The following is a 12746-nucleotide window of genomic DNA, read 5'->3' as shown; positions in this document are numbered from 1 at the left end:
TAAATATGCATCTTTTAAATAAAAAAAAAATTCATTAAAATATTTAATTTTTTATATGTAAAAAAATTATTGAAAAAAGGCCATTTTTTGCCCAAGGAACCCATGTAACCCCTTAACAAAGTATCAACTAACGAATTACAGGATTAACAAGTTCGGTCTGAATACCCCTACTATATTTAAAGTATCATTAATTACTCAATATTTTATACTCTCGCAACCTGTTGTGAGAGAGTATAAGCTTTGTTCAAACGGATTTATGTATCACCTTAAACTAAACGAGATAGATATAGGGTTATCTACATATGTTTACAGTACATAAATAATCAGGATGGCGAGAAAAGTTAAAATCCACGTTACTGTCTGTCTGTCCGTCCGTCCTTGGAAAGTGTGACTTAGTATGTTACACCAATTGTGACCTGATTTATTTACTGGAAATTTAAATAATTATATGTAACTTAAAATTGTACTATATAGGAAGTACTCGTGGTTGTTGTCCGATTTGGACCGTTTTCACATTGACATAAGAATATACGTACTAAATTTAATCGATATCGGTGTCCAAAAAGTGAACGGCGGCACGCCCATCGTCCAATTTTCCCACCGACTCCCATAAAGCTGTCTCATACTATCTTTGAGGTAAACTTTAATGTCTGTGGCTTAATTAGTTAGTGTTTTATTGGGTTTTTGGTAGTTTTGAATTGTACCGGAGTGAGCGGTAGAGGTTTTTATAGTATTTGTGCTCAGTAAATTTTGTTGTTGTGGCTTCTTTGTTTATGAGATATGTATATGCCACGTACTAATTTACGAAATCGGTGAGTCGGCCATCGCTCAATTTTCACACCGCACCTCATGAAGCTCTCTCTTACCATCTTCGAGGTAAAATTTAATGTCTCTGGCGTATTTGGTTATTAGAGGGCGGGCCCACACCCATTTCTTCCCCACAAATGCCCCTAACTACTGCGATCCACTATGTGAAATTACATTTTTATATCTTAATATCTTTGAATATGAGTGCAAAAAACCCAAAAATCATGCTTTTAAGGAACATTAAATACAAGCAGTGAAAAATAAATATAGATTAAAATAACTACAAAATATGCCTATTAGGCAATCAAACCCCTAAAGTGCAAAATAGTTTTTAATATAAAGTGACAAAATTTTTCCGAAAAATACTTAAATTACTTGTATTGTGAGAAAAACATTTAAGCATATATCGAAGGTTGAGTGTAAAAAAATGTTTTTCTTTCTATATCTAGGTTTGAAAATATGTTAATGAAACCCTAAAGAATTAAATAATTAATTAATTTTTGTCCTTATAAACAAAAAACAAAAAAAAAAAAAAAAATCGCAACAACATGCAGTGAACACGTTCGAGAATTATCCATTATAGATCCCTTCTGCGTCTCCAGCCAGAAGAACCTGAGACGTGATCTGAAGTTGTGTTACGCAGAAAATATTTGAACCCTTTTGTTACTTTAGGTATAAAAAGACAATATTAATAACTCTAATCTATCTCTAATCGGATAAGAGTTTCTCTGATTTTAATGTGCTCCAAACACAAAAACAAAAAAGCAGAGTGTGTTGTGTTCCGCTTTTATTTACATTTCCTAATTAGATCTATCTCATCAATTAGAATATATGTTGTTTTCTTATATATGTTATAATAACTGTAAATTTGAGTGGAAATCATAAATAACATGGTTTTTTCGGTCATTTCAATTTATTTTATTCATTATTTTATTTATTCTGCTTCAATACAACTTTTTGCATGGTCCAAAAGCATGTCGAAAGAGTTTTTTAGCACGTTGGCCGGTATGGCTGGCAGTGTGCCGGTGCAAACCTTTTAAATGACCTCGACGTCTGCATAACACTTTCTTTCATGGGCAAATGCAATTTTCTAAAAAGGAAGAAATCGCACGGTGCCATATCAGGTGAATAATATGAGTGGTTGATGGTTAAAATATATCAAATAATTAAACTTCAAAACTCCAAGGTAGAGTCCAAAGTAGAGTACCGCATTAGCGTTTTGGGAGGGTGCAACAAATTCTTTGTAGACAATACCCTAGGAATTATAAAAACAAATCAGCATTGTCTTCACTTTAGACTTCTCCTTGCGCGATTTTTTAACTTTTGGCCTTTCATTCAGCGCTCTGGCGTTTCGTTTCGGGATCATAAGCAACCACGTTTCGCCACCTGTCACAATATTGTAAAGGAAGTTTCTGTCCTTTTTGACCGCTTTAATAATGTCATTCGGATGTTGGATTCTGAGCAATTTTTGGTCGTCAGTCAATTTGTGTGGAACAAATCGTACACACCCCTTTTGAAGCCCAAATGTTCGGTCAAAATGCAATAAATCGATGTTTTGGAGATATTCAATTCCATTTCCATAAATTTCTATGATGATTTAGGCTTATTGTGAATTCACGCATAGTTTCGATGGAATTTCCGGTGATCACAGATTTTGATTGTCCCACATGTTGATCGTCATTTATGTCCTCACGACCACTTTGAAAACGTTGAAACCACTCGCTTCACTCACGTCTCGGTAAAAGTTTTACCAGTTTTCAAATAAAAATTTAATGTTGGCTCTTTGTTCGAAGCTCATTTTCGCACTGATAACACAAACATACTGACACTTAAAACGCAATAACTTCACTTCCAATCGACGAAATGTCCTGAAATTCTAGCTGGACGATCTATAGAGATAGCAGATTCTAACGCCAGTCGAAATATAGATGGCGACATCAGAGACTTTCTATCAAGACAACGACCCAAAAACACATCCGGCGTTGGGAAACTTTGGTTGATACACAACTGCCCCAAACTAATGCAACCATCAGCGCATAGACCTGACCTCAATGTAATCGAGCATTTGTGGGAGGAATTAGCTAGAAGATTAGTTTAACACCTTAGATCAGCTAAAGGAGGCTTTATTAGAATTCCGTAAAGCCAGAGGTTTGTCAAATCTGCCCCAAAGTGCTTACCGGCTGTTATAGATAACAAGGGATAGGCAACCAACTACCAGGTTGTTCAAACATTTTTTTCGTTTGATAAGAAAAACAATTTAAACTACACTTTATTATTCGGTATAATCTCCCTGAACATGAATACACTTGCTCCAACGATCCTGCATTCTGTGTACCCCATCCCTGAAGTGATAATCTGTAAGATGGTCTGCAAAATATGCTTAAACATCCGTTATGACCTCTTCATTTTATGAAAAACGCTTGCCACGCATAATTTTTTTGAGTTCTGGAAATAAATGGAAGTCGCTGGGGCCAAATCTGGTTAATATGCTCTAACAATTCGAACTTTAATTCATGAATTTTAGCTATGTCAAAATGCTCTTGAAAACGGATTTTTTTCTTCTGCAAACCGGATCTTTTTCAACAATTTTCTCTTTTAACTGGTCCAAAACGTTAATATTTAATTTTGTTTAAAATAAATAATTTTTGGAGTTTAGAGGACAATGACAGACTTTCATCGAGGGAGAATTATGTCATTCTAATTTATTTTGTATTTTCTTTGCTTATATAGTATGTGTATACGTTTGTATGTAATAGGTTGTCAAAACTTCATAATGCCCCTCTCATAGAAGATCGCCTCCCTATTGGCAAAAAACTCGGAGAGCCAATTTTCACAGGACTCTCTTGTGGCCAACTTTAGACTACCAAGCGCGTTCGCCATGGACAGAAGCCTTGACAGTATTGGGGATCTAACCTCAAACTATTTTCATTCCGTCCGAATATTTCAAATTAATTTGATTCTTAAGAGAAAACTGTTTTTAGCTGCCCTATAACTTGTTAGCTTAACTGCATACGCTCTTCTTTGTACAGAATGACTGCTAACTTTCACCTTTAAGGCTTAAACCACGCTCGCTGTCATTTAAATGGATATTTTTCTAGTTCTCTAAGTATTTCTAAATCGTCATGTCGCGTTGTAGCTTTGGCTCGTCCTCCACAATGGTGAGTTTTCACAAATCCACTGTCCCTAAATTTCTTTATAATGAAGCTCACTGTTGAATTATTGACATAAAATTTGTTACAAATGTCTTTTTGCGATAATTCGTTCTTGTAGTCTTTAACAATTAATTGTTTTAATTGAATTTAATGTTTGTTTCCAGCCATGGCCACTTTTTGTTCTTAATTTCTATGAAATAGGTAGAATTTTAATCGCGTCCCAACTTTTTATATAAAGACAGTTCGTTAAACTAAAAAGATGTCGTTGTTTAAATTGATTAGTGAATACAAAATCCTCAGAAAATAAGTAGATTTCGATTCTTTTCTCGAGAAACTGCGACTAGTTAGCCGGAGTGGATCTCCGGTATAAATCGATGGGCCTAGCGCGTTTTGGATGAGGAATTCCACCTCTGGCCACATTTTAATGCTCCTGTTCCCCTTCTCTGTTTTTCCGATACTGTAGGCGCTAATTGATGATATAAACTCTCGAGTTCATCTCCCTCGATGTCAATGGGTGGCATACTGGCTAATACTTCAGCAGCGTTGGTTGATATAGTCCGGAACGCACTGCTCAAAACATAATTACTCGAACTCACAGAAGAGAACCATTTAAGCATTCATTGCATTTATTTCTTAGGTCGCCTAATTGTTTAGCTACCATGAGATCGTTCGCATACGCTATTAGTTTCACGACGTTGGTTAATGTCTTCTTAACATCCCGTCATACATGAGGTTCCATAATAGTGTGCCTAACACTGACGCTTGGGGTACTATCGTCTTCGTCAAAAAATAGCCTTCTGTTTTTAAAATAGCTCACTATAATGTTTATGAGGTATTCATAGGCTCGTATTTCATCCAGGGCTTTGATTATGTGCGCGTTTTGCCGTGTTGAACGCATTCTTGACATCGAGAGTAATCAGCGCGTAGGACTTTTTTGTGCCACCTTTCAATCTTTTGCCACTTACTGCAAATTTCGCAGTATCGACGACCCCCGGCTCTCTGGATTGATTGGATGGTTTTCAGGTGATTTCTTTGGTTTTGGGAACGGAATAATCGCTGTACTTTCCACGCGTCGCGGAATACCTCTTCCTTTATACACGATACGGTATCCCATCCAATAAGGCGTTTTCGTGTTTTTGAATTTCTTTTCTATGACCAATAGCTTTTCTTCCGTGACTAAAGGGGGGACGCTATAGCTTCGTTTCGCTTGCATATTAAATCTGGTCGTGTTTCGGGAATAATTTTTCGACGACTTTTTCAATAAAATATGCATCTTTCGATTGCTGCTGCTTATTTGCTTCTTCACAGATCTTCTCAAAACATAATTTTTTGGGTAATTGCCGACTTCAAGAGCTTCTTGTGGATTTTAAATTCTTTTCGGGTTACGCTGTAGACACCGTCTGGCTGAGAACACAAAGCTTTCTCATCGTGGAAATTTTGTTGTGATGTGTTGTTCTGCGCAATGTTGCATCGCATGATGTGACCAGTTCCTTTCGCACTGCCGATACCATGTGGGACGCCGAATTGATTCCTTTGATGTACTCCAGACTAGCTCATACAGATATGAATCGAACTCCTGATGCTTCCAGCTCCGCTTTCGGGAAGTTTTTCTGCTAAGGTGTTCCGGCTCACGGAAGTACGAAATTTAGGCTATAATCGCCATATGGTCACTATTTATGTACATGGTGACACCGCCCACTTAATATGACTCCTGAGCGAATAATTTGCAAACATAATATCGATTATAAATCCTTTATTTCCTTTTTGGTAAGTGTTTTAGGTTCCACTCTTTATTATTGTTCGGTTTGTTTGACTGAGGAATTTTTAAGTTAGCTCTCGCGATGGTTTGTACATCTGCTGCCTCATGCAGTTGACCATGCATTAACATCACCCGCTATTACAATCGGTGTTTTGCTGCTGGTTTCTAAAGACAGCCTTAAGAGAAAATCTTTGAATTCTGTAATTGCTGCGCTGGGACGAGCATAGCAACCTACAAAATATATTCCCTGTATATTCGCCCATGTGAACAGTTATGAGCTTCTCTGGAGCAGGTCTTAAAAGGTTGTCTTTTGCAGGACCATATTGCTGCCTTACCAGTTTTGTCTGCAATCCATGTGCTCTTCGGACGCTGGGAATATTATCCACTTAGTATGGCGACATCAATGTTGTCTTCTATAATTGTCTGATCTAGCAAATCCTATGCAGCTGCGCAATGATTTAAGTTTAGATGTATAATCATCATTTTCTTAGGGGCTTCATCATCTCCAGATACTTAGGCCAGGTGGTGTTCCCCTTTGCAGAGCATGCAGTTCGGATCGTTTGTGCATACCTTTGCTAAATGTCTCGTGGTTCCACAACGTGTACAATTATTAGATCTGTCTGTCGAGCTGCAGCAATTACGCGCCATGTGACCAAGGTGGAAACACTTATAGCATCTGGGAAAAGGCGAGTATTCTCGATTCTGTTTGTGCATGTATTTATGAACACAACTACATACAAATGACTTTTGAGTTCAATTCTGCATCTTCTGCTGTCATACCTCTATCGTCAGAGGCCTTAATTTCAACGTCTTCATTTGGCTCTTCGTTAGGTAGATCAGAGTCCAGTGTTGAATTATCAGTATTTGCACATTATGTTTTTAACTCCAAAGTATCCGATATAAAATCTTTGGCGGCAATAGAATTAATAATTTAGTTTAGTTAGTTTTTTCCCAAATATTGTCACTTGCGGCTTTTCGAGGAAAAAATCCTGAGAGTGAATTTTAAGGAACATGTTGCAACACATTTTTTACAGTCAGTAAATAGTTCAGTCACAAGATCTTTGTCATTATCAGTTTTTATATTTCCATCGTATTTCAGTTTCATTGAGCATTTCTTCAAATGTTTTATTTTTCATTAGTTCTCTTATTTGTGGACTCACAAATATGCCCCCCTTTTTTTTGCTTCACTGACTGCTGGAAATTTCCATTTCTGTCCATTGCCTTAACAAAATTCTTCATTAAACTCAATTTAATATGCGAAGGTGGGCCTTTTTAAGATCAACTTGGGGTTCACTTGTAACGTTTGTTTTGTCCCGGAGTGAGTGACTGACGTACTGGCCACTGCTTCCTGTAAGCAACAATATTTCGTATTACCTAAGGGTATAGATGGATATTTGTTACCGTTATGAACCATTTTGTGAATTTAGGTATAAAAAGACAATATTAATAACTCTTCCTCCGGTTGCTCTAGCTTTGGGTTTGTTCTTCACCATTTTTTTTATTTAGGAACTTCCATGCCTTAAATATAGGATTGGTCCATCGTATCATGGGTTTCTCTGATATTAATGTGCTCCAAACACAAAAACTAAAAAGCAAAATATGTTGTTTTCCGCTTCTATTTACACATCATAATTAGATCTATGACATCAATAAGAAAAAACATATTATATATATAAGTATATAAGATAACTGTAAATTTGGGTAGAAAATCATAAATAACTAAATTTTCTATAAGGTGCGTTCCAAAGTAAACTGGACTATAAAAAAAATAACAAAGGGATTTTCGGCAAAATCAATTTGTTTTATTCAAAACAGTGTCCTTCTACTTCAATACAGCTTTTTGCACGATCCAAGAGCATGTCGCAAGAGTGTTTTAGAGTGTTTTAGTGGCAGAATTCTGCCGAGTTGACAGTCCTTGGCCGGATAAAAATCCAGGTGCGTTCCGGTTACGTAGACCCGACTGTCATGGGAACGGTGTTTTAGCTCGTTGGCCGGTATGGCCGCCAATTGGCCGGCGCAAGCCTTTTGAATGACCTCTACGTCTTCATAACACTTTTCTTTCATTTGCAATGCATTTTTCCGTAAAGGAAGAAGTCGCACGGTGAATACAGTGAGTGGTTAATGGTTAAAATGTGATTTTTGGTCAAATAATCGTCCTTCGAATGTTGGATTCTGAGCAATATTTGGTCGTCAGTCAATTTGTGCGGAACAAACCGTGCACTCGCCTTTCGTAAGCCTAAATTTCAATGATAATTTCGGGTGATTTTTGATGAATTCATGCACAGTTTTGATAGAATTTTCGGTGATCACAGATTTTGATTATCCCACATGTTCGTCATTTATGTCCTCACGATCACTTTGAAAACGTTGAAACTACTCTGCTGCGGAATAGGTAATCATTGCCATAAACTTGTTTCAACAATTGAAACACTTCGGGTTGGCTCTTTGTTTCGCACGTATAACACAAAACATACTGACACTTAAAACGGAATAACTTCACTATCAATCAATAAAAAGCTGATTCTATGCGACATATACATAGATGGCGCCACCAGGGGCGCTAAATTCAAAATGTCATGTTTACTTTGGAGCTTATATCATTTTCAGACCGAAAATTTGAAGGGATTAGATTGCATTTGAGCCCTTCACTAATCAGCCCGTTCTCACTGCGTTGGAAAGATAAAAAAACAGTCATTCAAKAATTTACATCGTCTAATATTTATTAAAAGAAAACATTGTCATTTAGTATTTTGAAGTAAAAGCCAAGACGTCTTATATTAAATATTTTCCATATAATGGGAGCATTTTTTCATGTGTTAATTCGATTCTCAGGTGAAATTATATTCATTGCTTTAAAAAAAATTTGATTGTTTAAATTTTTTCTCTTTGTAGTGTGTAAATCAGCTGTCATAATGTAGTGATTTTGAACTGTAATTTTTGTATGGCGAAATCTTGATAAATTTATCGGATTAGTAGGATAAACCACTAAACGACCGAAACCCTGTGATTAAGTGTCGGTCTGCACATGGTATWAGCTTGTATACCCTATTACGCTCAAAGAAGTTCGAAACTTTCAATCGAGTACTTTGTTTGCAAAAAAAATCTCGAAAATTGCCTAATTTTTCTGAACAGTCTACTAGTATGTTTAGACTTGGGTCCAAATAAGTGATCGTGGAAYACGCTGTTTATTTCAAACAAGCACGCAGAACCGATCCAAACCGGTAAAATCCCTGATCTAGGGATTGAAACTATGAGATGTTGCAATGTAATGAAATTTAATGTATTGTAAAATCTGAAGCTGCAGGCTACAGAATATCTGTGAGTGTTTTCAGTTTTCAGATTTTACTGCATTAAAAACACCTAAGAATTTTCATGTCACAAATTATGTGGCTACCAGTGTTATTGGAGTATCATGAAATTCTTCAAGGGATTCTTCTTCAACTTCATGTTCTCTTCTGTCTTCCTCTATTACTGCTGTTGTTTCTATCTCAGTTTCAGAAGATCGATAAACTATTTGAACTTTTGTAAAGTTTTTTAAATCCGAGTCAAAGCGGTTTAAATTTTCCGGCTCTTCTTGTTGGTAAATTCTTCTAATAGCACATAACGCTGAAGAGCAAGTAATTTGGACTCGTTTTCTTGTAATCTCGTTTTACAATAAATTAATACTCAATCTTTATTTCAAAGTACAATTTCTGAACTTCAATATCTGTAAATTGCTTTGTGTGAAAATTGGGCATTTGAAGAAACTCAAATTTCAAAAGTTTGATATGATCACTTTTTATTGTAATTATTTTGTTACAATCATCAATTATTTTTCTGAGGAGTTYAATTTTCCTCTTGAATATAGAAATTCTTTTCAATGAAATTGTGTTTGACGTGTACAATAGCTTTTTTTTTGTTCCTGTTTATTCCCATTTTGAGAATATTTTCCGCAACACTTTTCGTATCTGTGTAACTCTGGATATTCTCCAAAGAAATCGTGGGAGGTGTATTGATTTGGCCGCTTGAGTGTGTTGAGTGCGTCTTGGTATAGCAGTTAGATCACACTTTAGTTTTTTGTTTGTGTTTTTACATATTTATGCATTGCAATATATCGGCTTTGCTGAATTAAACAAGTAAGCATGTTGAATAATATTTGAACACCATCTTTCTACTGTTCTAATTGTAGGTGAACATTGTACACTTTTAACATTCGTTCATGAATTTCCTTAGGTGCTACACCTTCCAAAAATAATAGCCCTGACAGACGAGCAAAATTAATATGCAGTAATCAACGCTAATGTGCATTGAAATTTTATGCTGACAGACGGCAGACTTGTGCATTTAGACAGCTGATTGTGAAATTTGTTTATTTATTAAAAAAAAAAAGTGAAATAAAAATGAATAAGAGAAGGTATTAATAGAAATTTTAGTATTTTTGGAAAATCAATATAAATTTAACGAAAAAGTTCGTTTATTATTTCCTACGTTCAAACATAATAGAGTGTAAAACTGCTTACCTCTGATGCTGTAAACGCAATGGAGGCGGCATACTTCAAGCGRCATCTGTCAAAAAATAGCAAAAATCGACCATTTTTGAGCAGTGTTGCCTACTCAAATTTGGTAAATTCAGCTAATGCAYGAAATTCTTGTGAAATTTGCATTAACATGGGTCAAATGCACAAGGAAATGTAAATTAAGCTAATGCAATTACCACTGTCSTCTGTCAGGGCTATAAGAATTTTATCAGTGCACGGTATTCAATTTTTTCCATTGTAAAAAATACTGTGACACKGCAACACTAAATGGTTTGTAAACAAAGAATGAATTGAAAGGTTGATTGTACCACCAAAACGAAAAAGTAGCAGCGCCCTCTCTTATAACGACAAAACTCATTGAACAACCTGATATTGACTCCCTATTTAGTGGCACTATTTGGTTTTGTTCGATTATTTGTTGAGCACACAAAATTTAATTGTTTTAGGTTTTTTGTTTAAATTCACAGTTTATGATCAAAAAAGTTACGTTTTCCTTACCACTGAGGTATTTGATAATAAAAAGTGTAAATAAAAGCGGAAAACAACATATTCTGATTTTATGTTTGGAGCACAATAATATTAGACCAACTCCTGTCCGATTATGCGATGGAGCCACTGTATATGTACGTACATAAATGTTAAACACCTTAAAAGCCTTATAAATGCATTTTACAAACTTTAATTACTTTATGACAAAAGTCTCCGTCGGGACATGGAGGTGTAAATGAATATCCCTTCAAAACATATTGAAATTCAATGGTTTTTATTAAATCTTTGGCATGCGAAGAATTTTTTTCTAATTCTGACACCATTATTCGTGTTAGAAATTTTTATATTCACTTCGAATAATAGTGCTTTTTTCTACATCGCACTCAATTATTATTACAACAACAAAGAAAGGCTGTATCCTTTTCAAAGTGAAAATCTCAATTTATTTTCGATAATTGTCGATAACGCCAACAGGAATATGCCCCGAGGACGTTCTTGTTTCGTCATGGATAATATGATACGAAACTCTTTGATTGGAGAGAGAGCTGTCAAAACTCGCTTCTTTTATAACATTTGCCAATGATGCCACTGCTGGAAAATATTAGGTTGGGCATTTGATATTAACTTTTGGGTATTTTGCAATTTTCACCCTACTATATACATAAACATGAAAAAGCAAAACAATTCATAAAAAATATCACAATTTGTATGCTAGAATTAATAAGTACGCAGATATGATAGATAATACATTTTTAGTAATTAACGTAACTATATAAAATAAGATAAACAAAAAAATATAAGAATTCATAAAAAAACATCGCATATTCAAGAGAAATGTTTTCAATGCATATATATTTTATATTTAATTGCTATAACTTAAAATATAATTTACATATACATATATTGAACATGTATTCTGACCACAAACTTTTTTATTATTGAAATTTTCGCTAAATTATACAAAACACTAAATAAAAACTTTGAAAATGCATATATAAATGTTAAAATGCAAAATCATTAACTAATAATAATTATTATTGCGGTTTATTTCTGGCATTCCCGATCGAAATTCCCGATCTCCATTGCTGTCAAATAATCAGGGAACGCGTTTGAGAGAAAAAAGAGAGCCAAAGCTATAGTTTCGTATCATCTTATCCATGGTTTCGTTTTAAAACGATAATGACAATGGGAATAGGGCCGTAATCGTAATGGCCCTATGAGGAATTTATTGTCGATAAATGTCGACAACGCCAACAGGAATACCAAATAGCCATTCTTATTTGTTTTTAAAACTACAACGGGAATATTGCTAACTGTATTAATAATTTTTGTGTTCTTATTCTTAGGTATACCTGCAATGGCTGGAAGTGCTATAATTGGCGGAGTGTTGCTGGCCTTAATTGAAGGTGTCGGAATTTTATTTACCCGTCTTTCTGCAGAGCAGTTTCGGAATCCTACGCCACCGATTGATGATCCCACAGCACTAGGCGATGCTGCACAATCTTTTGGTTTTGGGCAGACTCATCAACATCAGTCGCAATATCAGTGAAAATGTGTTCATATAAAATGAGCACTTATTTATACATATGCGTTGTGTCATATTTGTTTATGTATATCAATACCGGTATACATTAATTTTAATATATTTTCACAGCAATCCAATATCATTTAGAAAATAATAAAAATTATGAAGTATGTCGTTATGTTGATTTAATAGACCTGTAATATTCCGAGAATAATATCAATTAAATTGGGATCGAAATAACTTCGACCCTTGAGTTCACAATATGAAAGTTTATGTTTAGACCTGATTGGTAAATATCGAATTACTTATTTTGAAAACGTTATATCTGAACCTTGAATAGCTGCCTGAATTAAATATTTTCGTAAACTGTAATAAGGGAAGTAATATGCAGCGTTTGAAAAACTACACTACTCCCGTAACATTTTATTTAGCTCTTGCTACCGCTCTCATTTTGTCGGGAGYCACAGCCTTAGCACAACAATGTAAAAGTATGTGCT

The 12746-nt window shown here is 35.1% G+C and overlaps 1 protein-coding gene across 1 annotated transcript in view; it reads left to right on the top strand.

Moving 5' to 3' along the window:
- Positions 1 to 12517, top strand: part of LOC108975301 (mitochondrial import inner membrane translocase subunit Tim17-B-like) — a 35632-nt gene extending 23115 nt beyond the window's left edge. Inside the window, exon 3 of the mRNA XM_018943685.1 lies at positions 12071 to 12517. Coding sequence (XP_018799230.1) covers positions 12071 to 12273 — 203 coding nt within the window. The 3' untranslated portion in view covers positions 12274 to 12517. The remainder of the gene's footprint in view (positions 1 to 12070) is intronic.
- The last annotated feature ends 229 nt before the right edge of the window (positions 12518 to 12746 follow it).

The sequence above is a fragment of the Bactrocera latifrons genome, unplaced genomic scaffold, assembly GCF_001853355.1.
Source record: "Bactrocera latifrons isolate USDA-ARS-PBARC rearing strain unplaced genomic scaffold, ASM185335v1 scaffold_630, whole genome shotgun sequence".
NCBI lineage: Eukaryota > Metazoa > Arthropoda > Insecta > Diptera > Tephritidae > Bactrocera > Bactrocera latifrons.
This window is presented reverse-complemented; position numbering and strand designations above follow the sequence as displayed.